At 52.2% G+C, this 25,900-nt stretch overlaps 3 protein-coding genes across 24 annotated transcripts in view; 1 reads left to right on the forward strand and 2 right to left on the reverse strand.

Annotated features, from left to right (window-relative positions):
* RALGAPA2 (Ral GTPase activating protein catalytic subunit alpha 2) overlaps positions 1 to 19,089 on the forward strand; it is a 93,331-nt gene extending 74,242 nt beyond the window's left edge. For 3 of the 6 annotated variants that reach the window (XM_032104346.1, XM_032104348.1, XM_032104350.1), the window contains 2 exons: positions 7,271 to 7,392; positions 17,382 to 19,089. In XM_032104346.1, coding sequence (XP_031960237.1) covers positions 7,271 to 7,392; positions 17,382 to 17,530 — 271 coding nt within the window. In that variant the 3' untranslated portion in view covers positions 17,531 to 19,089. Of the gene's footprint in view, positions 1 to 7,270; positions 7,393 to 9,716; positions 9,808 to 14,356; positions 14,396 to 17,381 lie in introns of all 6 variants that reach the window. The other 3 variants (XM_032104347.1, XM_032104349.1, XM_032104351.1) reach the window with 3 other exon arrangements.
* LOC116441938 lies at positions 14,385 to 15,852 on the reverse strand. 5 transcript variants are annotated; one of them, XM_032104431.1, is made up of 3 exons: positions 15,675 to 15,852; positions 15,103 to 15,284; positions 14,385 to 14,739 (listed from the first exon to the last, which is right to left on the reverse strand). In XM_032104431.1, exons 1-3 carry the CDS (start codon positions 15,841 to 15,843, stop codon positions 14,587 to 14,589), a joined length of 504 nt encoding a protein of 167 aa, XP_031960322.1. In that variant the 5' UTR covers positions 15,844 to 15,852; the 3' UTR covers positions 14,385 to 14,586. The 5 variants fall into 5 exon arrangements, with proteins under 5 accessions (XP_031960322.1, XP_031960319.1, XP_031960321.1 ...); XM_032104428.1 differs by having other exon boundaries at positions 14,869 to 15,284; XM_032104430.1 differs by having other exon boundaries at positions 15,545 to 15,852.
* The window catches only part of CFAP61 (cilia and flagella associated protein 61), a 96,391-nt gene continuing 86,457 nt past the window's right edge, over positions 15,967 to 25,900 (reverse strand). For 6 of the 13 annotated variants that reach the window (XM_032104358.1, XM_032104356.1, XM_032104359.1 and 3 more), the window contains 2 exons: positions 22,303 to 22,405; positions 15,967 to 18,753 (listed from right to left, as the gene is read on the reverse strand). In XM_032104358.1, coding sequence (XP_031960249.1) covers positions 22,323 to 22,405 — 83 coding nt within the window. In that variant the 3' untranslated portion in view covers positions 15,967 to 18,753; positions 22,303 to 22,322. The remainder of the gene's footprint in view (positions 18,754 to 22,302; positions 22,406 to 25,900) is intronic. The other 7 variants (XR_004239279.1, XR_004239278.1, XR_004239277.1 and 4 more) reach the window with 7 other exon arrangements.

Consider the following 25,900-nt stretch of genomic DNA (forward strand, 5'->3'; position numbering starts at 1 on the left):
GGCTTTTTTTTTTTTTTTTTTAAATTACAAAATTTTAAGATACAAGTGAATACCAACAGCATTTTGTCATCAACTGATAAAATTCATAAAATAATCTCACAAACCTTGCGGGCAAGTCTGCACTTTTCCTACACATCTGAGTACAGGACAGGAAGGTGTTCCCGACCCAGCATCCCCCTGCTAGCAGCTCTTCATTTCTGGTGGGAGAATCTCACTGCCTGGCTGTCCTGGCCCCACCACCTTGGGATCTGGAGTTTGGCTGGATCCCTGGGAGTTCCACCTGGAATTTCACAGTGCGGATCCCAATAGAGTGGCTCCCTGTGATCCCAGTGCCCTCAGGAGAGAGGAGCTCAACATCTTTGCTCTGGGGCACTGGGAAGGTGGCTTTCAATTAGACCTGGGCAATTCCTGTTCCTGTATCTCTCAGATTCATCAGGGAACTGTATGGCTACTTCTAGAGAAAGTATATTTGGGGGGGAATCATGCCCCACTAATTTGCTGGCTGAAACCTTGTGTCCTGGGAGTTATGATACAGAACTCTTTCACAAGCAGCTTCTCGGTGGTTAGATCTTAGTGTGCCCTGTGGAGTGAGCTACCTGTCAGGGCTCCTGTGCCTCTGAACTGGTAACAGGCCATTATGTCATCATTGTAACTGAAATATTTTCATCTGAGCCGTATCAGTACAGTGATAAGCACGGAGTGCAGTGGCTGATTGGACCTTGGATGGGCAGAGGGCTGTTTGCACCGTGCAAAACGTACAGTGCCGTGTTCTAGGCACAGCTGTGTGTGGTTTGTCACCTCTAGCACATGAGGAACATGCTTAATGGGAACAAAGTCAATAAAGGGGATGAGGCGCAGGCCTAGCTCTTTTTTTCCACAGAGCAGGTTTGTGTACAAGCAGGACTACCTGGGAGGAGAGGATTGCAGGGACTCTGCGGTAGAAGTACAGAGCTTTGGGTAGGGATGCGCTCGAGTGCTCTCAGAGCACAGAGTGGTGTGAGAGCAGGGGGTGACCCGGTGTCCCTTTGCTCCCGCCGCAGAGCCGCCAGTCTGTACTGGTACGTGTGCCTGCTCCCGGGGGCTTCCTGCCTGCGGGAGTGCTCGGAAATTAAGATGAAAGCTTGTTTTCTGCCTTATTCATAATAAATGCAAGATTCTCCCCTGAAGCACTTGGCATGACTAATGTGCCACATATTCTTGCTATCCCAGAGCGGCAGGCGAGTGCTTCTGCCAGACGGGTGCTTGCAGCACACCTTGGGCCACGCGCTGCCCAACGGCGTCAGGAGCCAAGCGCCAGCGCGGGGCTCCGCACAGACGAGTGTGAGCTGGAGCCTTTTGCCTCAGGGCACCTTCAGTATGACTTTGCTGTTACACTGCTTGATTTCCACAGAGATGCTTTGAAACCGTGTGAAACGTGTTTCTGTTGTTGTTTTGCTGCACTTTCCCCTTTAAAGCAATTACTGGCGACCGTCTGCGAGGGAGCCGCGGTATCGCACTGCGCGTGCTGGGAAGCGCCGTGGCAGCGTGCCCTGTGACTCAGAGCACTCGCGGGTTCTCTGGGACCTGAGGCCCATCTCCATCAGCCGGCACCGAGGTTCTTTTGTGATCCCGTGCAGGGACCCAGGCCCCGCTGCAGGGAGGGAGGTGACAGAGCTCCAGGCACGGTGCCGAGGCGCTGAGCAAACGCTCCATAAATGAGGAAGCCCTTTGCAAACCTCTCTGTACCTGTCAGTCTCAGGGAGAGCCGTGTCTCTTCCACACCAGCATGTCCTGGGCTCCAGCCATCGCCCCCAGCACAGAGGGCTGCCTGTCTGTGCGATTGGTGGCACAGCAGCAGAAAATTATGCTGCAGAGAGGATGAGCCCTTGGTTTTGGCAGCAGAGGATCATCTGCCCCATTTGGATAAGGAGGAGGAACAGCAGCCCTGGCACAGGCCAGCCCTGCTCCGCCAAGGGAGCCCTGGCTCCCCCGGCTGCAGTGTGGACAGATGGCTGTGATGGGGGCTGGCCATGGGGAGAGGGGGCCCACAGACCCCATCGGTCACACAGCCTCGGCTCACGCACGTCCCACGTGTTACATGGACCAGTTTAAGGCAGGCGTCACTGGAGAGTTTCCATCTTGGATGCTTTGGTTTATAAAAAGCACGTAGGTCTGCGGTGGCTGACAGGTATGGTTTAATTGCACCTGTTCAATGAAGGATATACGTTACTAAAATTCCCCCGAAAGTTCCCGGTGAAATTCGTGTGGCGGTGGCGGTCACTAGACCATAAACGATGGCAAGCCCAATCAAGCAGATTGAGTTTCACACCAAAACTGCCTACCACCTCATTTTAAAAGCACAGTAACTCCATCCTCTTCAGAGCAGGGGAGGAAAATTAGGTGCAAAAAGGTCATCAGCCGACACATCTCTGCTAACCTCAGTTTTATGGTCCCAGCTTTATTCTGCTCTGGTAAGTCCCAAACATTTATGTTCTTGTTTGTTTTCCAAACTGCTGTCACGGTGTCAGGAGCAAACCCTTTTTGTGAACCATCTTTGAGCCCTGTGATACAATCAGGAGGAAGCTGAAATAGATGTTTCTTGCGCTGAACGGTAAAGTCAAAGATTTTCTGCAGGTCTCCCTAACCGGGTAGAGAAGGACTTGGCATGCAGACATGTAGGCAGCCTTGATGTCCGATGGGCTGGAAAGAGCTGTCTACCTCTATACTTGCAGCATCTCCACTGGCCCAATGCCCCAAAAGCCCTTCTCCGGGTGGGCTGCACATCGCAGATGGGAGCTGCAGCAGGGCCATGCCAGCAGTGCGCATTAGGGTCCCTCTGGAGCCAGAGGAACAGGCGTTGCAGCGAGGGCTCTCTGTGGACCCCGGCAGTGTCCCGGGTGCCAGGCCTGGGAGTGGTGCCCTGTGGTGTTGGCATGACCCCCAGGCCATGGAGAGCAGCCAGGCGCTTCTCCCCAGCCTGTCCGCAAACCCACCGACACTCCTGTCTTTTATTTGCCGCTGCGTCAGCGGAGCGCCCCGATCTTTCCGTGTATTGGTGAGAGTATACAAATGCTGCCAAAATGTTTCCATTTTCAAACAGTAGCGTGGGGGCAGCACGGGCTGGCCATTACTGTCAGCAGGGGTGGGGCCCTAAGAGTTTTGCTTGAGGTCAGCACAGAGTTAAGGTTAATAAGCAGAAGTTTGGTATTTTCAGGATCTGCTTGAGTCATCATCTTCTATATTCCCTTGTTTCTCAACAGGGCAGTTTGTTATGGTTTAGTGTTGTGTGTGTGTGTGTGTGCAGGGAGGGAAACACGGGGCAGATCCTGGCCCTGGGGTGGCTCAGGTCACCTGCAGAACACAGATTATGAGGACTTCGAAGGGTTTTCAAGGTCATTATGTTTTAAACTGGAAAAACATGTGTGTCTGAAACTGGCTCTGTGTTGCAGAGGTTAAATGTAGAAGTGATGCTGGTGGGTGAGAGCCGAGCACTGGCTGGTGCCCGCCTCTCCGGTGAATTTTCAAAAGCTTCTGCCTTTTGTCTTCTTTTGCATCCTCCATCTGGAAGGAGGTCCTGTGTGTTTCACTTTGCAGGTCATCCTGCTGCTGCAATAAGATGTTGTGGTTTATTGCAAATAGCTGATGTTCACATTTTTACGTGTTGGGGTTTTTTTCAAAGAGCCTTCATTGTATGGTTGAAATGTTAAAATAATTGATATGCTGACAAAACACTACTAGAAGCTCATAATACTCAAATATTGAGATTTGATTGCTGTATTCAAATAGGAGCTAAATTCCTGCTCTCCCGCAGTTTTATATATATTCATGATCAATAATTCACACCTTGTCGTGGCTCTCAATGTCATTATTTCATATGAAATGAAAAAAACCCTGTTTGCATCTGTTTAAAACATTTTGCTCTGGAGTTTTGCCTTGGCAGAAGCAAAATGTAAAATAATGCAGCCGTGGAGAGGTGGGTCAAATTGCCGTACATATTAAAAGAGGAGCTTTTGATCAGCTCCTTCAAGGGTCTGGTATAACTCCATTTATCTGCAGATCTCAGGGGATGCCCCAAGCCCCCAGATAACTGGGGGCTTAGTTAATCAGGGCAGCCAGCTGTCCAGCTTTCCGCCGGGGTAGGGTTCAAGCTCACAGCCCGTCCTCTGCAGCCAGGCCTGCCGCAGCGGCGGATTTGTGCGTTCCCTGCAGCGCTCCAGCCCCGAGGCTGCTCTAGGAAAGCCAGCCAGGCACTCGGGGCTCCCTCCCGGCCCTGCTCAGAGCTGGGGCGTTGCTGATCCATGGCTTGCATTTTTAAACCAGTAGTTTATGTGCACTTGATCTAAATTCTGCTTGGTGCTGGGGGCGCCTTGGTGTCAGGTGGGCTCTGCCCAAAGCTCGCAGGAGAGCTGTGACAAGAAGTTCAGGTTAAAGAGGTTCAGTGTGAGGTTCTAATGTGTGTAACTCAGTGATATTTCGTGGTTGGCTCCTAGGCTAGGCAGTGCAGCTCTGACAGAAGTATTGCTCCAGGGATTTTCAGGACAGACGCGTTCGTACAGGGCGATAAATAGGAAAGCTCGTGATGCTTTTTTTACAGGATGGAGGTGTTTTTCGGAGGGTTTTTTTACAGCTTGTTCCCAGTGCCTCCACATTCAAACTCCTAAACTTCAGTAAAATTTTAGTTGACTTTTTCTTTTTTTAATGAATCCCAACTGTTCTCCCCAGGCTGCATACGTACTGAGACTGAGATAGCAGGGAGTTTAATTTCATTTTGCCGCAGTCACTTAATTCTTTCTTGATTAAGCTGTGAGTGCAAACGAGCACGGGCATCCCGCTTGCTGCCCGTATGGCAGGAGCTGCTGTGCTCCCGCTGCTCCAGGGAGCCTGGGAGGGCACGGGGAGCACGCCGAGCCGAGGTGGCTGGCGAGTGGAGCTGGGGTGTGCAGCACTAGGCCTCGCTGCACTGGGGCTATCTGCACCCACTCTTTTTGGCTCTTCAGTGTGCAGGAGAGGTGCTGAGCCAGGAGCCTTCCTTGCGTGCCTCCGAAGTGCTGGTGGATCTGCAGCGCTCTCCAGATCTTGGAGTGTTCTTCCTCAGCTGCCTCTCCTGTAGCTGCCCAGCTGTTTATCCGGGTGCTTTTTCCCAGTCTTCTGTGTGGCGAGCGGCACCCTCCAGCTCATCAGTAGGATTTTACCGGGTGCAGAGCAAACCTGGGCAGCGCCTCCTCCCCGTGTTCCCGTGCAGCATTTATCCGAAGCGCAGCAGCCCCGCGCTGTGCAGGGCCGTTCGGGACCCAGCAGGGCATTATCAGGCAGAGCGTGAAAAGCCTTTTCTCGTCTCCCCCCCGCCCCGCCTGGTTGGAAGCCCACGAGCAGCTCCGGCCGGGGCCGGGCGCTGAATCGAGCGCTGCCGGCCGGCCCGCAGGCTCAGGTGGTCGCCAGCCCCCGGTGTCGCCGAGCCCTTTCAGCAATTTGTCACGGCCGGGCCCGCTCCCGCTGCGCCAGCACGTGCCAGCTCCGTGTCGGAGGGGCTGCTGCCAGACGGGCGCGCAGTCCCCGCCGGCCCGGCCGGCGCTCGCCCGGCATCGCGCTCCGCACGGCCCTGGCAACAGCCGAGCGCCGAGGAATCGGCATCTCCATAATGAGGAGTGAATGGCATCCGTCAGTCCCTTTAGAATTGGGCCCAGGCGTGTGCCTCCTCTCCGAGGAAGTTTGGCAGCCTATTCATTAACAAGAGTCATCAGGAGTTCAGCCCATAAAGGGGAGGCAGCCCCGCACGCCGCGGGCTGGCGCTGGCGCTGTCAGGAATGCGTTCTCCCGGGCTTCAGGCAAGGCAGGAAAACTGAGCAAATAACGCTGTCAGCAGGTGCAAAGGCTGAAATGCTGCCTATTGATTTTCTTCCTTCAGGCTTCCACGGGAAGTTTATAAGAAGATTTATCACATATCAATCGTCCTCTGTGAGCATTAAAAGCAAAATTCTTCCTTTCTTTCTTTTCCCTTTGTTGCCACCACGCCTGCAGGAACTCACATGCAACGAAGACGTGCTTTGCTTATTCCCTTCGAGGTCGACGCTAGACCATCGTCTCCTGGCTTTAAGCACTGCTTTGCTCTGATTTTTTTTTTTTTTTTAATAGTGTTTCAGAGTGGTTTTGTTAATGTACTGCAAGTCACAAATGGCACTTCAATATTAATTAGTAATGCTTTTCAATTCTAAATACCCTCACCTGCATTCTGTTGTCACTGGTGTTATTCTCCTGCTCCTAATTTCTAAATTCAGCTTGGCCTTTGCTCCCACCGAACAGCCTTGCAGAGCTCGAGTGCATTTCCCCATAACAGAAACACAATGAGGCGCTGAAAACTTTTGTTTTCACTGAGGAAACGGAGAATGAGATGTCATCCTGGCTCCTGCGAGCCCTAATTCATAAAGTCATACGTGAGGCTCTCCAGCCCATTGTAGATTTGTCCCAGGCGTTATCCTGTTATTGGAAGTGTATGATTCACCTTCTGAGCAGACAGAAGCTGCACACAAAAGGGGAAGATTTGCTTTCTCCGCTGTGAAAGGCTGCCGCAAGCAGGGGTCCTATTAAGACAGCTGGAAAGTTGCTTCAGCTTGTTACGCTTGTAAGTTTTATTGGTGACTGGTTTTTGATTACACATTTGAATGCTGTGTGTTCCAGGTTGCCGAGTTTTAATTAAAAGGCAATAGTCTCCATGTTAGCTCGCTTTGTTGTCTGCATTATTCAGGCCATAATGCATGCAAGTTGCGGGCTGGGTTTGTCCACCGTGCATCATTTATTTGGGATACATAAGGTTGCACCTTCTAGTACCTGCCCTAAATATAACCATCACGCTATTGGAATTGGGTTTATTGTGCTTAATTTCTTCTAGGAAGTCCAGTGATCAGATGAATCTGGGGGGAGTTGTACCCCTCTGTCCTGTAGCTTTTTTTCTCCAATCTAGTAACTTTTCAGGAATATTGTGTGCCAGGAGCTTCCCGTAGTGCCGCAGCCTGTCTGTGACAGTGGATTTTGGTCTGGGGCTTTGCTCCAGCGCTCAGCAGCTCCCAAGTCACAGCTTCTCAGTCAGGAAGCTCAAAGGTGTTACCCTGAATTTCCAGCCCTGAATGTATCCCCTCCTTGTTGGCTCCCGTTCAGAACCATTGGGCAGTTCTGGTCCGGTTCCCTGCCCGTTCCAGCCCAGTCAGTGTGGATATGGGGCTGGGGGCTGGTGTTCGGGGATGCCATGGGACAGCCTTGAGTTCTGCACACACCTTTCCTTAACGGGGCATTGCAGCTACGAGGAGAGAGCTCTGTACCTTGAAGCCATCATCCAGAACCACAAAGAAGTGATGACGTTTGAGGATTTTGCCGCTCAGGTCTTCTCTCCCTCTCCCAGCTACTCCCTCGGTGGAACTGGTGAGTCTCTGCACATTGTTCTTCTCTGTAGCCCCAAGAAGCACTTGAGCAGCAGATGTACACCTGTTTTTTGTAGATAAATGCTTGCAAATTTAAGAAGACTATTCTTCCCCTGAATCAACTAATGAATATCAAAAGGAATGATGACATTCATTTTAATTTGTTTTGCATCAGAGCTATTCACACTGCTCCTTTCTCCAGCTATCCTGTTAACCCCCAACTCCAGCGAGGTTAATGAACTTTCTCGCAGTGATGGGCTCGGGCTCATTCAGGACTCCGGGTTCTTGCTGAGCTGGGAATATGTTGTTCAAAAGCGAGGCCTGAATCGGGCCTCACTTATCAAAAATAGTTCCTCGCAGGGGAAGCTGCTGCTAATGCTAAATGGGGATTACGCTGCTGAGCTACCAGGGTCAGGGATTAATGCACAAGAAACGCAGGAACGGGGTGCTGTTAGGGAATCGCAGCGGCGTGTGGGATGCGGGCGCGTCCCTTCCACGCAGGCGAGAGGCTGCCCTGCAGCACCTGGCCTGGAGCCTCTGCGGGGTTTGTGATGGGTGTGTGTGCGCGCACATCAGTGCTCATCAGTCATCGGCCCGCTGAGAGGTGACAGCATTGTGCCGAACTCCGGGAATTTATTCCTCGTGTGCCTTGTGGAGGGTTAGGTTAGTGTGCAGGCACAATCGCTGCCCGGCTGGTTTGATTGAGTTTAAGTGAACCTCTCCTGAAAGGGAGCCGTTGGCTCTGAAGTGCACATTTCTAGTGCCTTCAAAATGTGGTTTTTTTCAGCATCCAGAGAGTATCTGGTCACCGTGTGCTGGACTCCCTAACAAAGATTCTTTAATCCATCGTTGACACTCCTAGGGTGACACTGGCACTTTCTAATCATTCCCTGCTTCTCTTCTGGATTGTTGAATAGATTATTTCCAACCTGTATAAACGTTGCAGGACATCTGCTCTATTTCTCTTTAGCCCGACTTGTTAGCAGATATCTTCCATCTAAACTGAAACACTGAAGGAAGAAATTAAATTTGCTCAAATAAATCACTTAGGAATAAAACCAGCCGTGCAGCATTGTCTAGCGTTGCTGGCTCCGATCCTGGCGTGCTCGGAGCTTTGTGAGGAGATAAGAGGCCTGTGCTGGCCGGGCAGTGGTGGCCAGGAGCAGCAGGCAGAAGGCTTTGGAGATAAGCGCTGGCAGGAGGGGAGGAAGCCGGGGCCATTTACATAATCGCGCCTCTGCGTCCTGGAGAGGCGTCAGGGAACACGGGATGGATCTATTGATCTCTGCTGAACTGGAATACTAAACAACGCCAGGAGAGCTTATAACTTAAAGCTTTGATTAATGTTTCCTACATTAAAAAGTAGAACAGCTGTGCATTAAATTCTTTTATACACTCTGCCAAAAGTCTGAGACAAAAAAATCGCCTGTTTCAATAGGAGCACGGCGCGTGCCCAGGGCTGGTTGTTAGCACTTGAATCGTTTATCTGTCCATGTATCAGCAAATAGAAATGTAGATATAGTGATCTATTTTAAACGTTTTGCTCTGTGCATAGTTCTGTTTCATTTTCATGTTGTTCTGAGCACACAGTGTTGCATCACATGTGGTTCAGCAGGGCAGACCTCTCAGCAGCCCCACTTTCTGAAGGACAAGCTGTGTATGCCAAGCACAGTTACAGTGTTTCCCAGTAGCTGAGCATTTCAGAACACTGTTAAATCAGGAGTACCCGGGTATGATTTAATTATTTTAATTGCTTTCAAGTGCAAAGCCTGCCTCAGTCAGGTCCCAATTTTTAGACTTCTGAGCCTCAGAATTAATTTCCTGCTCGTGAACTGGAGGCCAGCCATGACTTCTGGTGTCAGAATCGCCACTTCAGAGAGTCTTCTCACATTACCTGCTGATTCTCCTGCCTGTTTAGTCAGTGATGAGCAGGGACAGTGTCAGCTGTGACCATGGGGATGTGTTTTCCATGAGATGCCCCTCAGCAGTCAGCAGGGAGGCTGGATGCAGCCCCGGCAGCTCCACTGTTCCCCAGCCAGGCCTGCTCCATGCACAGATCCACCTGTCCTGCACCTGCAGGCATCACCTGTCTGCCACTTAGGAATACAGAGGGCATCTTTCCATTCTGAAACAGAAAAAATGAGCCAGGGAGCAGTAAACAAAAAGAAGCACTTTTCCCTGAAGGGAGGGATCAGGCACTGGCACAGGCTACCCAGGGAGGCACTGGGATGCCCATATCTGAAATGTTCAGGAGGAGTCAGGATGTGATTTCGGGGCAATGATGGTAGTGCTGGGTTGGCCACTGAACTTGCTGATCTCTTCCAGCCTTGATGATTCTGTGGGATGCATGGAGCTGGCGCAGGTGGCAGGACAAGCCAGCTGGTACTGCTGACCCTGCCGAGCATAAACTGCTCAGGTAAATTTAGGATTAATTCTCATCTGATCTGATTCTTATAATGCCCCTCAAGAGTGATCCTGTTTTGGTGCTGTGAATGCATGTGTGCAGCAGAGAGGGTCAGGGAGTAAGGGTGCTGCTTATCATAGTGCAGGGCGTTCTCAGGAGTTAACACAGTAAGGAGAAATCAAACACAGCTCTCAGTGACACGTTACTGGGGTATCACTGACTATGATGCAATTATTGGAACTGGATGTTTTTGTGTTTTCTGATGCTGCCCCTGGGAGTACACCCCTAGACTCGTGTGGGATGTGGTTTTCCTGCTCTGGCTTAGTCTCCCTGTCACCAGTCTTGCAGGTGCTGCATTTTCTGCAGGAAAATGGTCCAGTTGATCTCCTTTGCTGTTTCCAGGCGCAGAGCCTTAAACTCCCTGTATGGATTATAGATAGGCCTGATATCTTCAGCGTTGAAAGTGCAGCCGTGTAGGCAGAATGGCCATCCCCGAACTCATTTAGGGGATGTGCAGATTAGGAACAAAAGCTGGGAATACGGCCCTTTGTTGTTAAACTGGTGCATTACATGCTGTATTTTAATTAGGCAGGGTTTGAGAGGCAGCCCAGGAAATCCTCCATAATCCAACACTATTGAATTATTCTCATCCTTTCCCTCTGCAGATTTCTCTCCTTTTAGTGGACAGGCTTTAAGCTGCTGTTCTCGCTCCCTCAGCCAAAACCAGAATCAGTTATTCAACAAAATACTTGAGTGTCCTTCAAAAAAATTGGTGAAGCAGAAGTGGGCAGAGCAGTGCCCTGACTTCAACTGCCTCTGTGGCTCAGAGGGGTTCTTTGGGGCTTGGGGCTGCTTTTGTGTGAGATCAGCAGCCAGAAGCATGGTGTTAACCTTGGGAAGTGAAAGGAGCTGGATATTCCAGAATAACTCTCTAGTCATAGCTTTCCCACCACAGGAATTCTGTCCGAGGGGTTTGTGCTCGACAGGGCAGGTTCCTGCTTTCCAGGGAACCCCGGAGCTGAGCGCTGCCGCCGGCACCTCAGGGGTTAATGGGAACGGGGCACACTTGACTGCTGAGAGGACTGATCTAATCACTGCCATATCCAAGTGCATCTGTTCACCATGAGGTCATTCTTGTGCATGCTAATGACTTGGAAAATAAAGCACAAAGCTCAACGTTATCAGGGAGGATATAGAGTAAATCTTGGCTTTTTTAGTTGCTAATGGATAGTGTGGAATGGGCAGGGAAAGCATCTCTGATTCTTGCATTCCAGCTTAATGTTTTTAAAGCATCCTTTTCAGTGGAGCATCAGAAAAACTGCTGGAAAACTTGGACATGTGGTATCTGTTGATAAATGGATTCTTTAATGAATATTATGGCATTGCCCAGGAGCAACACTTGAGTCAAGGAACTGTAGAGGTTTTCAGCATTCCCTGCTTTTAAAGCCTCGGGAGCTGTGCCTGCTGATTTACATAAAACCGAGATTTTGCAGCCTTTTTGTTGCAAAGGTGACACATGCTTTTCTTTTGTCTCTGGACTTTTACATGCGTAAAGTTCTTGTAGGAAATATCTGAATGTACAGCAAACAAGCTCTGGTTTATTTTAAACCACTTTTTGTTCAGTGCTGAGCTTTATCCTTCCCACTTTAAAGCAAAAGCATTATTTGAATTGGATATGTAGATTTTAAAATATATTTGTGACAGAATCAAAACCAAACCCAGAGTAACTCTTGTTGTAAACAGGACTGATGCTTTTTGTAACAGTAACTGAGCCAAGGATTCCTTTTGCTTTGGTTTGGTTTTTCTGGGTTTTTTTTTTACTACCTTGGGGTTTTTGTCCTTTTAGCTTTTTCCTTTAAGCTCTGTAGGGTGTTTTGTCAGATCTGTGTCCAGGTTCTGTATGCATATATAATAGTTTTGCCTATTTCCCTGGAAATATTAAAAACATACACATCTGAAACTGAGTAGCTGTGCCACACGATATCACAGCACATGTGTGTGCCAAGGGTAGGGTTTGATCCGTGTGTCAGTGTTGCCTGAAAGCGAACAATTTGTTTCTAATATGTGGGATTTAGGTAATTCCTGACTGTCCTGGTTACTTGTACCACAGGGAATTGTTGCTAGCATGGAGCATGTGTGAGGTCTGCCGGGCGTGGTGCTCAGCAGGTGAGATGGGACACTGTGGTGCTGTTGTGGAGGTTGTCCAGGCAGTGAACAAAGAGGAAAAGCTGAGGGGAGTGGAGCAGAGGAGCCAGGAGAGTTACCACAGGAGGCAGGACTCCAGGGCTTTCTCTTCTTCCCTGTTCCCTGTGAGGACTATTCAGGATGAGGCACAGGGACCTGTCTGGCTTCCCCTGCTTAATCCAGGTAGTTCCTCATCCTCAGCAGACTGGAGCCTGTCCCAGCTGGGCTGCCCTCGGGGAGCTCCTGCAGTGGCACCAGCGGATTTGGGAGCTGCTCCTTGCCCGTGTGCTCTTGGTTATCAGTGCTCTGTCCATAGTTTCCTTGCCTGAGTGTCCCTGTGAGGGTCAGGAATGGTCTGGCATTAAGCAGGGCAGGGTCATGGTTACCACCAAGCGTTGGGGGCAGCAGCTCTGTCCCCCCTCCAGCTCCTGTGGCTGAACAGGCTGATGCAGGTGTATGCCCAGGAGCCCAGGCCTGGCTCTGGAGGGTCCAGAGCCTTACAGAGCCCTAAGGAAGTGGCTGCCTGCTCAGTGTGCTGGGGCCATCCCTTGTGCCACCACTGAGGGTGGACAGTCCAAACTTGTCCCCCAAGGCTGGGCAGGTGCTGGGACTGCTTCCCCCTCAATCCTGGTGTTCTCTTGGGATCACCAACAGTGAGGGGGCGAGAGCCACATCAGGGGTCTCAGCCTGGCCTCGTGCCTTTTCCATGTAATTGATTGGCTCAGAGGGCGCTCCCTTGGCTACCGGGAGAGGAGGTGGCGAGGGAGGGCTCATCCCAGCAGTCAGCACTGGGATGGGCGAAAATAGGAGTTTGATGGGGCCGTCTCTTCTGCCAGGTGACAGCTCCAGCTGCTCGAGCTGTCAGCTCAGAGAAGGCTCCAGGCAATGTGGCCCCTTCCCATTTTCCCTCTGCACTGAGGCGCCAGCAGAGACCTGGAGCAGAGGCGGAGCAGAACCGGGGCAGAGCCAGCCCTGTGGCCGTGTGCTGAGGGCTCAGGCTTCCCTGCCTGTCACACCAACATAACCCCCAGCACTTGGCGGGGTCCCCCTGGCTGAGGCTGAGCCTTGCAGAACTAATCAGCAGCTGCTCCAACTTGTGAGTAATTAAACTTCAATGTGTACATTTTAGGCTTATTTCCAAGTCCCTGAAACCGTGGAAGCCTGCAGTGGTGCCAGGCACTCCCACCTGAGCTGGGAGCTATGGGTGCTGTTACAGGGTCAGTTCTGCCCCTGGTTAACTTCCAGTGTCAGATTCTCTTACTGTGTCACTTACAGCTTTTCAGGGCACTGCAGGATGTGTGTGGCTTTGATTAACCCAGCTTCAGTTGTCCATGGGCTCTTCCACGCAGGCTCAGGATGCTGCTTACAGTGTACTTTGAGCCTGTCTTTGGGACAGACACAGAAGGAATGCTGTGCACATTTACTACAATGATTCTCTCTGGAATTTTATTACCTTTGCATTTACTAGGAAGGAAAACAAAGATTTCCACAGACCTATCCTGGCTGAAAGGTTAATAGGGGGCTGGAACAGGTTACAGCCTATGTGAAAACTTCATGGGTCTTCTCAAGTACCAATCATCAGGATCCTTACAGGTCATGGTCTTACCCACCCTTGCTTTCAGGGGTGTTCAGCTGCTTCATGAGCAGTGGGTAAAAGGCCATTCCTAGAGAACCTGCCCTGGGGAAGGAACCAGGTTTGTTCTGTGGACTGGATTTGAGATGCAATACACCATCTCTCTCTAGCTTCCTGCAAGGTAACCCTGCTTTTCAAGTGCTTTTATCTGTATTCTTAACTGTTTTTAATCCCTCCTGCAAGAAAAAAAAGTTTTAAAAGCTTAATGCTCTCTCAGCAGCCTCACCTGTGAGAGGCCTTCTAGTGTGTGTGTGTCTTGTCTGAGTGTAGGTGTGTGACTGCTCGTGGACTTTTTGTGCACTCAAGGACTTCCCCATCTGGGAAATGTATGTAGCACTGGGATTGCTATGCTGCTCACTTCCTGGGGGCTTAACCTGGCTGTGGTGTCACAGAGTTAGGTCTCCGTGAAGCTTCAAATTTTAGTTTGAAATGGTGTGACCACGAATGGTGCTGGAGGTGGAGCTGAGGCGTGAAGCAGCTGCCACCATCCCACTTCAGCAAGTTTAGCAAAAGCTGAAGGACAGTAATTATTCATTCCAATTTTTGCCAACATTCCTTCTCTTGTTTCTTTCAGTCCTCAGGCCGAAGGAGGAAGCGTGTGGGTCAGTATTTCTGCAGGTCCCTGAGGGCCGAGGGGAGCTCCCCTTCCGGCCTTTAGCGGGGCGTGCTGTGTCGGGTTGGTGCGAGCGCAGCAGTCACAGAGTTCTGGTCCTGCACTGACATGGTCTTGTTCTCTCCCTTTAGATTAGCGTGTTAATGCTCTCGGTACAGTAATGGCCGCAGGTAAGAGCAATGCCTCCCGCAGGCTCCTCTGCTGCTGTGCCTCATCACTAACAGCTCTCCTTCCCCTCCTCCTCCCTTGCTGCCTCTGCTCCGTGTTCAGCTCCACCTCTTGTGCCCCATGTGTGCCTCACACCTCCTTGGCTCTGCCTCCTGTGCCCCGCGTGCTCTGTGTGCAGTCCTGCCTCATGCACTCAGCGCTTGCCTCGCACAAATGCCACACAGTTCTGACTCCTATGATCCATGTACAGCAATGCCACCCACGATCCGCATGCGGTAGTGCCTCCCACGTCCGATAATAATGCCCGCAATCCGTGTCCGGTCACGCTGCCCAGGTGCGGGACCTCCTGCGACCACGTATGGTGATAACTCCCGCGATCCGCGTACGGTCATGCCACCCGCGATCCGCGTACGGCAATCGCACCCGCGATCCGCGTACGGTCGTGCCTCCCGCGAGCCGCGTGCGGCAATAGCACCCGCGATCCGCGTACGGTCATGCCACCCGCGATCCGCGCGCGGCAATAGCACCCGCGATCCGCGCGCGGCAATAGCACCCGCGATCCGCGTGCGGTCGTGCCTCCCGCGATCCGCGTACGGCAATAGCACCCGCGATCCGCGTGCGATGATAACTCCCGCGATCCGCGTACGGTCATGCCACCCGCGATCCGCGCGCGGCAATAGCACCCGCGATCCGCGTGCGGCAATCGCACCCGCGATCCGCGTACGGGCGTGCCTCCCGCGATCCGCGCGCGGCAATCGCTCCCGCGATCCGCGTACGGTCGTGTCTCCCACGATCCGCGTACGGCAATAGCGCCCGCGATCCGCGTGCGGCAATAGCACCCGCGATCCGCGTACGGCAATCGCACCCGCGATCCGCGTACGGTCGTGCCTCCTGCGAGCCGCGCGCGGCAATAGCACCCGCGATCCGCGCGCAGCAATAGCACCCGCGATCCGCGTGTGGTCGTGCCTCCCGCGATCCGCGTACGGCAATAGCACCCGCGATCCGCGTGCGATGATAACTCCCGCGATCCGCGCGCGGCAATAGCACCCGCGATCCGCGTACGGGCGTGCCTCCCGCGATCCGCGCGCGGCAATCGCACCCGCGATCCGCGTACGGGCGTGCCTCCCGCGATCCGCGCGCGGCAATCGCACCCGCGATCCGCGTACGGTCGTGTCTCCCGCGATCCGCGTGCGGCAATCGCTCCCGCGATCCGCGTACGGTCGTGCCTCCCGCGAGCCGCGTGCGGCAATAGCACCCGCGATCCGCGTACGGCAATCGCACCCGCGATCCGCGTACGGTCGTGCCTCCCGCGAGCCGCGTGCGGCAATAGCACCCGCGATCCGCGCGCGGCAATCGCACCCGCGATCCGCGTACGGTCGTGCCTCCCGCGATCCGCGTGCGGCAATAGCTCCCGCAATCCGCGCGCGGCAATCGCACCCGCGATCCGCATACGGCAATAGCTCCCGCGATCCGCGCGCGGCAATAGCTCCCGCGATCCACATGTGGTTATGCTGAAATGGCTCCCACATGTGATGATCACTCCCACGTGTGATAACAACTCCCACAATCCATGTATGGTAATTATTTTTTATTTCTAATTTGGTTCAGCTTGTTCTCTTGGAGAAAACGGTATTATTTTGACCATCTGCCATTCTGCCTCACTGCAGGAATGTCAAATGCAACACCTCCCTCACAGCCCTTCCCTCCCCCACACTTTTGTCCCCAGCCAGTAGCACCACAGGTTTTGTTTTTAATCCAAAATTGACAGCTCTGTATTTTTCACAGAAAATGCCTTTACAGGCTAAGTCACACTTTCCACCTTTTTAAAATGTGCTATTTCCCCTCAGTTGGTTGTCTCAAAGAACCAATCTGGTACAGTATGGGCTGTCTTTGAGATGCAAACGCAGGGCTGCAGGCAGGCGGCCTCACACTTGGGGCTGTGCTGCTTTCAGTCACCCAAACAGAGCTGCTCAAGCAAAAAGACAGGTTACACCTCACCTTGGAAGTGCAGCAGAGAGCCAGGGTGAGTCTTTGTCCTCAGCCACCTAGGGCTGATCCTGCTTCCACACTGACCCATGGCCATGTCCCCACCCGTCCTGCAAGGACAGTGCCCTACTCACCTATGCTCGAGGGACATCAGCCTCAGCCAAGGCCCTGGCTGTGCTTTGGGGCATTTTGTGCACGCTTGAGATTTACCTGGGCTAGGAAAGGTGAAGGGAGGATTAAATAGCCACGGCCTGTCCAGACACAGCTGAGAATGGAGTCATTTGTTGCACTGGAAGTAGGTCTGTGTTGCAAAACACAACCATCCCTTAGGAGTTGAGAGGGGGTGCCACCAGTGCCCACCTTTGGAGTGGGCTCAGAATGTCCTTGTGCTCTCCCTGCCTGGCTGCGAGGCTGTTCCTCCCTCCTACCTGTAATAAAAAACTTGTGTTTACACTTCGGGAGAGAATTGCAACATGGTTTAAAAATACTGTTTCCTGCGGGAGCTGATGAAACAGTGTTCCCCCAGGAAATGCCTTGGGACAGGTCCAGCCCTCAGCAGCAGGGTAGGGTGGGTCCCTTGCAGCAGCTGCACCGCGTTTTGGTCATTAGTGTCTCATTTAATGACCATGTGCTCACCTGTTCCCCTTCAGCCAGCCTGGGCAGGCCTGGCCTCTAGGGAATAACCAACAGGTGACTCCACTAAACAACAAAGCATAACCCTGCATACCCACAGCCCCCCGAGACCCTTCCCCAGTGGTGGCCATAAGCCACCAGTAAAACAAGGGTACCTGTTATGTAGTGGAAGAAATTGTGATTCTTTAGGATTTTTCCAGAGGTTAAGGCACCTTCCAGGGAGAGTTGTGTGCCAGTCCTCATGCTGGGAATCCCAAGAGAAGCTGGGAAGAGGCGAAGGGAGGGGCAGTGCTGTGCCACGCACTTACTCCGAGGTACACAGGCTCTTCTGTCCTGACCTGGGTTTTCCCTGCCTGTTCTGTTTTCCAGGCTGCCTCACCACAAGTGCAAGTGTTGACCTCACTGTCACCATCGGCGTCGAGCTGGCAGAGCCGCCCTCGCTGCCACGTGCCTCCAGGAGCAGGGTCTCGGGGAAGCTCCGCCGCTCCACCAGTGCCCTCAGCAAGGCGTCCAGCTGAGGTCCTGGAGCACAGAGCTGCGGCCAGGGCACCTGAGCACAGATCAGAACAGGCAGTTCTGGGTGAACATGTCTTGAAGGGGCCAGGCAAAGGGTTTGCTCTGTGTACCGGCCTTTCCCCAGTCTGGACAGATACAGCTGGGGACTGGGTGTCACCTGTGTCACCATCACCACTGCACTGGCACCAAGTGAGCGCGGGCCCCAAGCCCCTGGCTGCAGGTGCCACAGTCAGAGGTTGTGAACCAGCACTGAAACCAGTTATTTAACGTACCCTTAGAGTATTGCTGTAGTCGTTCCAGGCAGCACTTACCTGTGCATAAGGGAATTTTTTCTAAACAGAGGTTTTCCCATGACTAGCCAGGTAGCAGATGTTCCCTGCTGGAGCACATGTGGATGAGGGAGGAGCTCTCCAGTCGGTGCTGTCCCGCTGCGGGAGCGCCGTGGCCGTTCCGTGGTGTGTGCCATGGCTGTGCACTGGAACTGCTCCCTAGAGAAACAAAAATAAGCAAATCCTTTTAGAAGAGAAAAAGCCATGCTTTTGCCATGACCCCTTCCCAGCACAGTGTAAAGAACTGGGCAACCCCTCACCTTGTCCCAGCAGGCTGTGACGTCTCTAGGCAGAGGACAACACAGCTAAAAGCTTGTGAGGAGTCAGGGTGTCCTCCCGGCACCTGCTGTAGTGAGCAGAGCTCGTGTTGGCAGTAGCTGATGTGTTTCGGTCTACACATGTTGTAGGTTAATGGGGTGAAAATTTTTATAGTTAAATCCCTAGTATTTTAAAGCAAGAGAAATCTGAGATCTAGCAGCCACAGAGCCCTGTCCTGCTGCTGCTTGGTTGCTCCTGGCACCCAACGCACACCTCCCAGTGGAATGGGAGTTGCTTTAAGCGAAGGGATTGTGTTTTTTGGGAAATGCCCCGTTGGGCCCCCACTTGTTTTTGCACTTACACTTGGTGTTATGGCTGTCTGTCCACCTGAGTGCCAGCACCTGGCCAGGGGCCACTGTGGGGCACGTTCCCGCCATGACCAGTGATGCCGAGGTAGCCCTTGGGTTCTGCTGCGTGCTCTGTGCCTGAGGGGCAGCACCTCAGCCCTGGTGCCCGACAGGAACTCACCTGGTGCAGCTGCTGAGGAGCTTCCGTTGCTGAGGGCTTGGACAGCTGGTTTGATTTTCTGCCTCACAGTTGGGTTTTGCTTTCTATTGATTTTCTGTCAGTGAAGGAACCTAGAATATAAAACATGGATTTTAATTTATTTCACTTTCAGGGCCAGACAGCCTTGCCTGTCCACTAGCTACTTATCCAATAGCTGGTCTGAAACAATTTCAAAGGCATCCTTCTGAGTAAGGAGCCCTTTCTCCTTAGAGCAATATGTATCTCTAATTCAGGGAAGAATTAAAACAATGATGAAAGTAATTTTTTCCTGATGTCAAAAACTAGTAATTTGTATAAACTCCGCTGTGGTTTTGCACCCTGAACTGGATGACAAAGCCACTCTGTTACCCCTCACCAAGTTAATAAATCCCTGCTCACAATAAAATTTCTGCCCAGAGCAATAAAAAGTGGTACCTGTGTGGTGTGTACGGCAGCAGGCGGGAGGCGCCGGGGCTGAAACTCTGGTGATGCCGGTGGTGCTGCCTGGGCCTGGCTGCTGCGGCTGCCTGGGTGTGCAGGCTGGCTCACAGGGGGCAGGGACTGTCCCTGCTGGACGCAGGTTCTGTCCCTCTCTGCTGGGGCCGCAGCTGCAGGAACGGCTGCCGGGTGCGCAGCTGGCAGCGGCGTTCCCAGACTGGAGCGCTCTTGAGGAGTTCACGCTGTGACTGACACGGGGCACCCACAGTCGCGCCCCGCGGGCCCTTGCAGGGTGGCACCTCCTGCCAGCCGGGCCCTGCCCAAGGCACCAAGCACAGTGACGGACCCTTGCGGCCCCCAGAAGCCACTGTCCATAACCTGCTTCCCTGCGATGCCTCATGGCCCAACCACCCGCATCGGCATTAAAAACAAGAGGTTTCTAATGGCGATTTTCTACTCGAGAGACATTCCTTAAGCAAATGCAGGGGGCTGCACTCAGCCATGATGACGTCTGAAAAGACACCTGGAAATCTCCCTTCCTCTGCGGAAGAGCCACAGCAAAGGCCGCTCCTAAATTGCTTTCAGGTGCTCTAGCCAGAAATAGTTAATCCAGATGGCTCCAGACAAAGCTCCCTTTGCAGAAGTAACTGCACACACTAATGAGTGTTGGGAACCCAGCTTCCAACTACCTTTCCAGGGAGGATCCCTTCCCCAGGCCCAGCAGCACCACCACCACCCTGGTGTGGATTTGGAGAGCGGGGGGGCCAGCTGCTCTGCAGACCAGGGGTCACTGCTCAGGGACTGCGCTGGCAGCGCTCTGAGCCAGGCGGTGCCCCTCACCAGGGCTGGCACAGCCATGTGTCCCCGCTCTCCCGGCAGCAGGCGGGCGCCGGGCAGGCTCCGGCCGGAGCGCCAAGGGCACGCGGCTCCCGCACAGCTCGGTGCCCAGCACAGCTTGGTACTGGCACCCATGGGGGCAGGGGGCAGCGAGGCCCCGGCAGACAGGACACAGCCCCGGCCACGGGGCTGCAGTGGTGCTGGTGAAGCCAGCCTGGGACAGGAACACGCGCCCAAGGCACCCCTGCCCCTCCAGCTGTGGCAGCAGGCACACAAACGGCATTAAGAATCATTTACTTAATTAAATAATATACAGACTAGGTTATACTTACCATGGAGTCCCAGAATGGATTGTGTTGGAAAGGAACTTAAAGATCATCTCATTCCACGCTTGCCAAGGGCAGGGACGCGTTCCACTATCCCAGGTTGCTCCAAGCCCAGTCCAACCTGCCCTGGAACACCTCTAGGGATAGGCCAGCCACAGCTTCTCTGGGCAACCTGTGCCAGGGCCTCACTACCCTTCCAGCCAAGAATTTCCTCCCAGTATCCCTTCTAATTATACCTTCCTTCAGCTTTAGAAACATTTTTTACAAGCATTTGTATAGGTATTACCTTATTCCTATACCTATTAATATGCTCTCTATAACTAAACAGAATACATTAGGTATCTCATGTTCTATATATTATATGCTACAGTATTTCGAATTATATATCTAGCATTTGATATTATGCATGTCTATATGTTTATATTAGCTAGAATATATATTACAGGTATTAAATTCACACAGATACAATGTGTATCCATAATTACATTAAGGATAATATATGCAATCTGTGATATATAATCTATGTATAATACAAGGTATATAATGTCATATGCATTATATATTGTACAATGTATTATATCATATACACACTATATTTTTTATCTTATTAATACCTGGTTTTGAATACTAAATATTGAATATAAAGATAATAATTTTATCCAAAAATGGGTTATAGGTTACATAAATACAACATATTACCTTTAAATTATACGTGTATATCTACATATGCACACATCCCTAGTATATATTTTAGCTATATGTACATATCGTGACATAAACTATAGCATTACTTTACAAACTGTACTACTGTGTGCATCTATATGAAGTATATTTTTATTTAAAATGTATATAAGAAAATGATGTAAATCGTGTCAGAAATGTATGCATTCTGTATAACATTATATAATGAACATGTAATGTTTTGCACATATATAACATGCATCATGGAATATTCAGTGCACCATATACATCCAATAACAGTATTTTAGACCCTGTACAATATGTATGGATAGTGGCTATGCCAGGTGTGCACACATATGTGCACCTACACTCTGTCCTCCACAGCACACAAATCCCAGCTGTAGAGCTGACAAAACCTCCTGTCAGACAAGTGTTTCATTACATCAACATTTGTAATGTATCAGTAATTAGGTATAATGCATGTATGGTATTATGTACTGTAGATAATGTATTTAATATGCATTGTCTCATTGGCAATATATATATATTTTAGTATACATTGTATAATATAATATGCACTGATGTAATACATGTAATATATTATACACTATCTACATATTCTGAAGTCTACTTATATAGATCATCTATATAGAATATACTGCTGTAAATATTTTTTATATTTATTTTTATCACAGAATCCTAGAATAGTTTGGGTTGAAAGGGAGCAATAAAGCTCATCTCATTCCAGCCCCCTGCCATGGGCAGGGACACCTTCCACTATCCCAGGTTGCTCCAAGCCCCGTCCAACCTGGCCTTGGACACTGCCAGGGATGAGGCAAATGCAAAATATAACTTATCGTATGTAATAAATTCTGATTTCTTCTGTGTGTGTGTAACTAAACCAAAACCTCCCTGCTCAGACACCCCCAATCGTACAGCATTTTCCTCACATTTATCATTGAACTGGTCTTGCACTACAGGCAATTTCCCTCTAAAAAACTGTAAAATGAGCCTATGAAAACACCGTGGTCCCACGCCCTGAGAAAGCAGAACTTGTTCTAACCTGCAGCCAAGCCATGCTGCTTCTCTCCCCCAGCGCAGTGCCCAGTGCAGCCCAGGCAGAGCCTTTGCTCTGGTTGAATCCTCCCTGTCACTCACCCTCCCCATTCCCTAAGAAAGGCTGGCAAGCCTCAGCAGAGTGGCACAGCACAAGAGCCAGGCAGGAACAGGCTGGGCTGTGCATGCCCTCGCCTTCAGAGCTGCGAGGGGGCTTTATTAGAGCTTAAAAAGAGTGATTCTTCCCTAAGAGGAACAGGTGGCTTAACTGGACCTGGCTGCTGAAAATAATGTCCCAATTACCATGTCGGGGGGATGCAGTCTTAGGACGGTCCCTGTGCCGGTGTGGGGCTCCCGCTGCTGCCGCTGTGCCCGGCTCTGCCCAACTTCGGTCCCTGCCTGCCTGCTGCGGAGAAAACAGCACGGTCAGAGCAGTGCTGGGGGCAGCCCAGCACTCGGATCCAGTGGCACAGGTAAGAACCAAGCCTGGAGCCGCTACCACAGGACAGCCCATGCTTGCCATGTCCCATCTCAATGATTAATGCATCAAAGGCTGCCAGAGGCAGACCTTTGTTATGTGGACTGTAAACTACATTTTATTTAAACCATTTAAAGCCCTGATGAGGCTTCTCACCTGCATGGAAGGATTTGAGGTGTTTGAATGCCACGTGCAGGATGCACCTGCACACCCAGATCCTTCACCAAGGGGAGCTGCCCGGGTGCTTCAGGGAACTGCTGTCCCACCCAGCCCAAAACACTCACCACAACCCAGCACTCCTGACCTTCGAGCAGTGGGGCAGGGGGTGTGTTGACACCAGCACACCAAAGCACCCCGTGGCACCCTGCAGGCACGGCCTGTCCCACAGAAAGACCTGTGACTCCCGGAGCCACTTACCAGCTCATCAACAGCGATGCCTCTTTTTAAACAGGTTTGTGTGAGGAAGAGGTCTGTTTCCAGGCTTGCCCCAATCCCATGGATACCTCCCAACTGCCCACCCCAGAAACAGACTGGAAGGTGCTGGGCAGGGCCTCCCAAAACCTTGAGCTGTGACCAGCTGCATTTTGCAGTAAGCCCATCCAGCAGGGCAGGTGACAGATGCCCTACTGCACTGATGGCTGCGAGGGACCATGGTGTTGGTACCGAAACTGCCCAAAACCTACCCTGGGGACAAGCAGCCTCCAGAGAGTCTTCCCCTGTGGGCAGGAGCACCTCGCCCCAGCTCCCCACCAGCTCTGAGCCCATGGGACAGGGATGGTGTCCATGCTACGTTTCTCAGAACCCTGCAGGTTCATCTATCCAATCTCCCCAGCTCCCTTCCCTGTGGTCACGCTCTGTCCCAGACCACACGTTCAGCTCTCGGTGTGCCCGGAGAGGAGGAAGGCTCCGGCACAGCAGGCAAACCCCTCTGCCCGCGTGCACAAAGTGTGAGCAACCTCTGCGCCAGCTGCCTGCACTGCGTCACGTTTGGGGCAGGATCAGTGTTTTCTGTGGTGACCAAACCTGTTCCTGCTGGATGCACCGAGAGCCACCAGCAGCTGATTTGTTAGCTGACAGCAGGAGGCTTTGTTTGCGCAGCACTGGCCGGCCCGTGCTGCTGGGTGGCCAGGACATGGCACCTACCAAGCAACACCTGCATTCCCAGGGGCTGCTACTGAGAGCGCTCCGGGTTCAGCCGCGCTGCTCGGCCCCTGGGATAGCCACCGAGCTACACGTGGGCTTGGGACTTCACAGACGCAGAGCAGGAGGCAGAGCCCAGCACAGACCCAGTGCTGGGGGCCTGAGCAGTGGGACGGCGCAAGGGAGGAACTGGTGAGGGGCAGGGACAGATCCCTCCCCAAATTACTGTCCAAAGGAGGCTGGTGTGAGCGGCAGGCTTTGTGACCTGTCACGGCGGTGCAATGCCCTGCACTGCCAGGTGGCAAGAGACGCAAAACAGTGATGCCAATGGCTCCCTGTAAAACCCCTCGGGCAGTTGGGGCTCACCCTCACAAGGACCCAGCGGTGCAGGCAAGGGGAGAAAGGCTGCAGACACAAAGCCCAGCAGCTCTGCCCAGGCTGCTGCAGCCCAGCGATGCCAAAAGCAAACTGCGCCCCTTTTACAGAATGTTTGTGAACAGAGCCATTTCCAATGTACTCCACTGTCACCTCTCCTTACTCCTCCCCAACACAGGAGTCTCCACTAATCACCCTTTCTGCTCAGCGGGAGATACAATAAGATGGTGCCAATGGTTACCCAGACAGTTCTAAAAACCTGGGGAATTCTGGCCCCAACAAACTCTAACTGATTCTTACGAGAGCAGACATGGATTTACTCGACTATTAGGGAATGGACAGCAGTATGAAGCTGTTGTTTTGTGGCCCGTTGGTGCCACAGGCTTGGAGCATGGATTTGAGCAGGGACACTGCTGTGACAGAGTGGATGGAGCCTTTAGGCTTCTCCAGAGGATGCGCCAGCATCACTCTGGAAATGGTGTCCAGTGGCCCGAGAGGACGGCCACGTACGTTGGCAAAGTCCCCTTGGGGACCAAAGAGCCCACTCCACAGACAGCTGCGACACCGTCTGCGACAGCCCGGGATCTGGGGCTTTCCAAGGCCAGGGAAGCCAGGAAAAGCAAAACCGCAGCTCTTGCCAGGCAGGCTTTGCTGCCTGGGTCTCTCGGGCTATGCTCTTTTCCAGTGTATTGATTTACAGCTAAAACCACAGCTTTGCCTAGGCCTGAAGTCAGCCCTGGCATAACCAAGTTGGTTTCCTAGGAATCAAGACAGAAGGAGCGTACCCATACATTGGTACTGTTCAGCCTGACTGAAAAAGAAAAAAAAAAAACAAAAAAACCCCAAACAAATCTTTCTCTAGAAAGATGTTCTTTCTCTACAACTTTTGCTTTATCAAAAAATACTCAGCCAATTCCAGGGAAACTTACCTCCAGGAAGCTCCACCACCTCCTGCCCTTCCCACAGTGAATCAGGGCTATGGTTAGGAGCCTTTAGGTGAGAGAAGATGGCAGGAAGAGGCTGGAAACCTCCACCAGGGAGCCAAAGCCTCAAAGGCATTGCTACCCCAAGACGGAGCAGCCCCTACACCCACACCAAGCCCTTGCAGCCCCCTGGCCCTTCATACACCAGTTTGGGAGCAGGGATTTGCTCTTGGGGCTGCCAAGCAGATTTGCATGCCGTGGAGTTGGCTCCGTACCTGCTGCTGCTGGCAAAGGGGGAGATCATACAGGTGCATGCAACACCTGTCTGTGAGAGGGGTTTCACAAACCCAGCACGCACCTTCCCCACTTACACAGATTTTACAGCAATTCTGACCAAACACGTGAGATTCCCATATACAAACACAAGGCCCCGCAGATGGAGATAGATCCATCTGCAAATATATGTATGTATCTATATATACAGTTATTGAAGGATGCTGCAGAAATCCCGCTGCGGGGCGCAAGGACGAGGCAGGAATGGGCTCCCGCCCTGCCAGGAAGCAGACAAATGCCTGACCTTCCTTGTGCCAGGCTCCACAGCCCACGGTCAAAGCAGGATGCCGCTGCTCTGCTGAGCCCTGAACCCCACACCTCAGCGCTGAGCACATGCAACAGCCGCCCAGCAAACACCACAGCCCTCCTATGCACGGGTTTCTACAAGTTCTCTGCTTACAGGTGCTGCCTCTCCTCGAGCTTTCCCTGCAACACCTTCCAGGGAAGGTCCCTGGCAGCTCTCCCCAGCAGCAGAGCCCAGGGCAGGCTGTGCCTGGCGACGGCCGCAGCAGGGGCAGGGCTGGGGCTCCAGCCCACGGCCAGGGGTCCCCTTTGCTCAGGGGGCAACCTTCCCCCAGACCAGCCACGCCGCACCCTGCTCTTCTCCTCCCTTTAATTCCTTTTTAATTAATCTCATCAAACAGCGCAGAGC

Source organism: Corvus moneduloides, chromosome 3, assembly GCF_009650955.1.
Source record: "Corvus moneduloides isolate bCorMon1 chromosome 3, bCorMon1.pri, whole genome shotgun sequence".
NCBI lineage: Eukaryota > Metazoa > Chordata > Aves > Passeriformes > Corvidae > Corvus > Corvus moneduloides.

Coding starts and splice junctions, on each gene's coding strand:
- LOC116441938 (XM_032104427.1), bottom strand. CDS start 15,843: ATGCGGATCGCGGGTGCGATTGCCGCGCGCGGATTGCGGGAGCTATTG. Junction 15,285..15,544: donor CGACCGTACGCGGATCGCGG/GTGCGATTGCCG, acceptor CGCGGCTCGCAG/GAGGCACGACCGTACGCGGA. Junction 14,740..14,868: donor TGACCGTACGCGGATCGCGG/GTGCTATTGCCG, acceptor ACGTGGTCGCAG/GAGGTCCCGCACCTGGGCAG.